Source organism: Lemur catta, chromosome 2 (genome assembly GCF_020740605.2).
Source record: "Lemur catta isolate mLemCat1 chromosome 2, mLemCat1.pri, whole genome shotgun sequence".
NCBI classification, from domain to species: domain Eukaryota; kingdom Metazoa; phylum Chordata; class Mammalia; order Primates; family Lemuridae; genus Lemur; species Lemur catta.
In genome coordinates this window covers 27487510-27491376 of record NC_059129.1, presented here as the reverse complement: position 1 = coordinate 27491376, position 3867 = coordinate 27487510, and the positions used below count along the sequence as shown (strand labels likewise).

General features: G+C 59.9%; 1 protein-coding gene across 1 annotated transcript; it reads left to right on the top strand.

Moving 5' to 3' along the window:
- The first annotated feature begins 1532 nt into the window (after positions 1-1532).
- On the top strand, positions 1533-3051 carry HSPB1 (heat shock protein family B (small) member 1). Its single transcript, XM_045543081.1, has 3 exons — positions 1533-2091; positions 2574-2637; positions 2741-3051. The coding sequence occupies exons 1-3, from the start codon at positions 1725-1727 to the stop codon at positions 2928-2930; spliced, it is 621 nt and encodes a 206-aa protein (XP_045399037.1). The 5' UTR covers positions 1533-1724; the 3' UTR covers positions 2931-3051.
- Positions 3052-3867: the final 816 nt, after the last annotated feature.

Here is a 3867-nt window from a genome sequence, read left to right as displayed (position 1 = left end):
CCAGGACAGGGCAGCAAGCAGAGTGGGACCGGGAAAGCAAGGAAGTGGTGACCCCTGGGGACTAGAGCGGCAAGAGACTGGCTCTGCGTGTTTTCCTGGAGACAGCGGCAAGTCACCTAATCTCTGTGAACTTTGGTTTCCTTGTCTAAAAACTAGGGCTAACAGGACCTAAGTCAGGGGAGAAGGAAGCTGGAAGGGTCCTGCCTGTGAAGGCAGGAGAGACGGGATGTCAGGATCACGGCAGCAGCCGAGGGCAGCACCCTCCCTCCGAGTTGGGAGATGGGGGCCTGGATCCCAGGGGTGGTCAGATGGAGGAGTGGGATTGGGGATGAGCGTCAGGCTCCAAGTAAGTTTGTGTGAACTGTGCCACCTGGAGCTCCCCTTTCCCTGTGTCCCTTTGGAATGATAAACGAAACCAGCTTAGAGATCATAGTCTGCACAAAGGGAAACTTAGGCCTGGAGAAAGGAGGGGCTTTGCCACAAATCACACAATAAGTCAACAAAAACCCTCATTGAATTTGAGTTTGCCATGCTGGAGGTTTCTGGTCAAGTCTTCTTAAGGAAAATTACATACAATGGAAGCCGTAACAGAAACCTTCCTCCTGACCTGTCTCAGCACTGGGTCTCAGGGCTTCTGATCTGAGCCAGCCCCACTGCTGGGGGCCGGGGAAACATGGCCAAGCTCCACCAACTCTCCTTCCCCTTCCCTCTCTGCAACTCCAGGTAGATAATAATATCAATAATTACGACGTGCCAGGCCTTGGGCTAAAGTCTTCACTTGCATGAAGTCACCGATCCTCAAGCCAACGATTAGATCATGAGTCATTTAACAATGGGGATAGGTTCTGAGAAATGCATTGTTAGGCGATTTCTTCCTCGTGGGAACAGCCCAGAGTGCACTTGCAGAAACCCAGATGGATGGTATAGCCCACTGCACACCTAGGCCATCTGGTCCGGCCTGTTGCTCCCAGGCTACAAACCTGCACAGCGTGTCACTGTGCCGAGTCCTGGAGGCAACTGCACCACAATGGTAAGTATTTGTGTTTCTAAACATAGAAAAGGTACCATAAAAATACAGTATTATAATCGTAAGAGACCACCATCCTAATGCAGTCCCTCTTGAAAACATCTTTACGTGGCTCAGGACTATTATCATCATCATCTCCATTTTCCAAATGGGGAAACTGAGGCACGAAGACTCTAACTTGCACAAGTTCATCTGCTTAGTGACACAACCAGGATGTGTGGGCTACGGAGCCCACACTCCTAAAGACCACACCAGACTGCTTCATATCACATTCCGTCTCAGAGTCCTGTGGTTCAAATCCTGGCTTGGACACGTCCCAGTTCTGTGGCCCTGGACAAGAAACCCAACCTCTCTCAAAGGCGGCACTGGCCGCAGGCCACGGCCCACAGCGCTTTAGCTCCCAGGCCTGCGACTGCCCTGACAGTGGCACCACTCCAACACCGGTGCTCCCGTCATTTGTTTTCCTGAACAAGAGAAGGTTCCAGATGTGGGCAGAACCTTCCTCGCCCCGCCCACGGCCCCTGTACGCAAGGGGAGGAATGCCAGGGGAGGGGCAGCCCCCAGCCGGTCATTGCCATTAATAGAGCCCTGAAACACCGCCTGCTAAAAATACCCGGCTGGAGGCCCATAAAAGCGCAGCCCGCCGGCGCCCGCCACTTCTCGCCACCGCCAGACCCCCGAGCAGAGCGGAGCCAGCATGACCGAGCGCCGCGTGCCCTTCTCGCTCCTGCGGGGCCCCAGCTGGGACCCTTTCCGCGACTGGTACCCGGCGCACAGCCGCCTCTTCGAGCAGGCCTTCGGGGTGCCCCGGCTGGCCGAGGAGTGGTCGCAGTGGTTCGGCACCGGCGGCTGGCCGGGCTACGTGCGGGCGCTGCCCCCCGCCGGCCCCGCGCTCGAGGGCCCCGCCGTGCCCGCCTACAGCCGCGCGCTCAGCCGGCAGCTCAGCAGCGGCGTCTCGGAGATCCGGCAGACGGCCGACCGCTGGCGCGTGTCCCTGGACGTCAACCACTTCGCCCCCGAGGAGCTGACGGTCAAGACCAAGGACGGCGTGGTGGAGATCACCGGTGAGCCCCGTCCCCGCAGGGGACGAAGCCGGCGCGCGATTGGGGCGGGGGCGGGCCCGGGGCCCTGGGGAGTTAAAAATTAGCCGAGTCGCAAGAGCCCTGCTCCCTGGCCGCCTTCCCCTGGTCACCCCCTAAGGGCCCCTTCCGCTCTAACGGTGCCCTGTGAAGGGAAGAAATGCGCCTTTCGGCCCTGTCCCCAAGTCAGCAGGTTCCCTGGCGCTGTCCCTGCCCCTGCCGCGGAAGGGGGTGCGCCGCGCCCCCACCCCTCTCAGAACTCTGAATCGAACTTTCCAAAAGTTTCCGAGGGCCAGGACAGTCGGGCACCGCCCCCCCCCCCAGCTCCCTCCCTCTTAGGTATCTGCCTTGAGTCCTGGCTACCGCCCCACCCCCCAGGGAGTGGCTGGCCCCTGGGCAGCTGGGCCTGTTTGGACTTGGGGTCCCTCCCCGCAGCCTCTGACCCTGCTCTTGCCTCCCCCACCCAGGCAAGCACGAAGAGAGACAGGACGAGCACGGCTACATCTCCCGGTGCTTCACCCGGAAATACACGTGAGTCCCCCTGAGCCAGGCCCTGGGGGGTGGGTGAGCTCAGGGAAGGGGCACAGTGACCCACCCGACGGGTAACTGTTGCTCTCCCTCCCTGCATGTCCAGGCTGCCCCCCGGTGTGGACCCCACCCTGGTCTCCTCCTCCCTGTCACCTGAGGGCACACTCACCGTGGAGGCCCCCCTGCCCAAGCCAGCCACACAGTCATCGGAGATCACCATCCCTGTCACCTTCGAGGCGCGTGCCCAGCTTGGGGGCCCGGAAGCCGGGACATCTGAGCAGTCTGGAGCCAAGTAAAGGCCTCAGCCCTGCTGCCCACCCCAGCGGCCATCACTGGCCATCCCCCTCTCTTACATTTGTGTTCTTTTGATACGTTTCCCTTCTGTTTTTCTCAAATAAAGTTCAAAGCAACCGCTTGCCACTGCCTCAGAGCCTGGTGTTTGTGGAGGGTCTTGCCACAGCCTCGGGTGCCCGTGTTTGCTGGCTCCCAAGCTGGGCCCCAGGGGTGCCGTGTCATAGGTCGCCGGGGAGAGCCCTGTCCTCCAGCCTCACATCCATTAAGGGAGAGATCACGATTGGAAGCTGGCAGGGACGCCTAGGCTGGGACCAGGCGAAGTGGGACAGAGGTGATCGCACCTCTGTGGTGCTGGTGTGAGGACTACGTTATCAAAGGCTTGCCGCCAGCCGTAGCACCCTCCAAAGGCACCACACTGGACCTGGTAGGCTCAGGATCACTGTCTGTCACAGCCACATACCCGGAGGCCAGGGCATCCCTGTTGGCAGCCACAAGGGAACTGGCAAGCAGAGCGGGTGTGAGGACAGAGTCTCAGGCCTGGCAGCTGGAAGGGTGGGGAGACTGGAGCACCCGGACCCACTGATGGGCTCAGACTTGACCTTCTGGCTGGGCCAGCGCAACTCTTGTTACATGTGTTTATTTCCCTGTCGGCCTCTCTCCAGGTCCAGCCAGGCCTCTGAGAGCCCTGTCCCTGTCCCTTGTCTGCCCTCACCCTACCCACCTCCTTCTAACCAGGCCCAAGGAGGGAGGTAGAAAGCAGATGGGGGCTTTGGAGCTCAGTCTCAAGGTCTCCAGGAATCTGGGGGACCTAACACCATCTCCCCCTGCAAGGACTGATAGCTGTGGCAAGATATGCCACATTCTTTCTAAGCCCTATCTTTCTAGGCCCACAGCCCTACTTTCCCAGGGTGCCTGGGAGGAGTGGCACCCTGCAGGGAA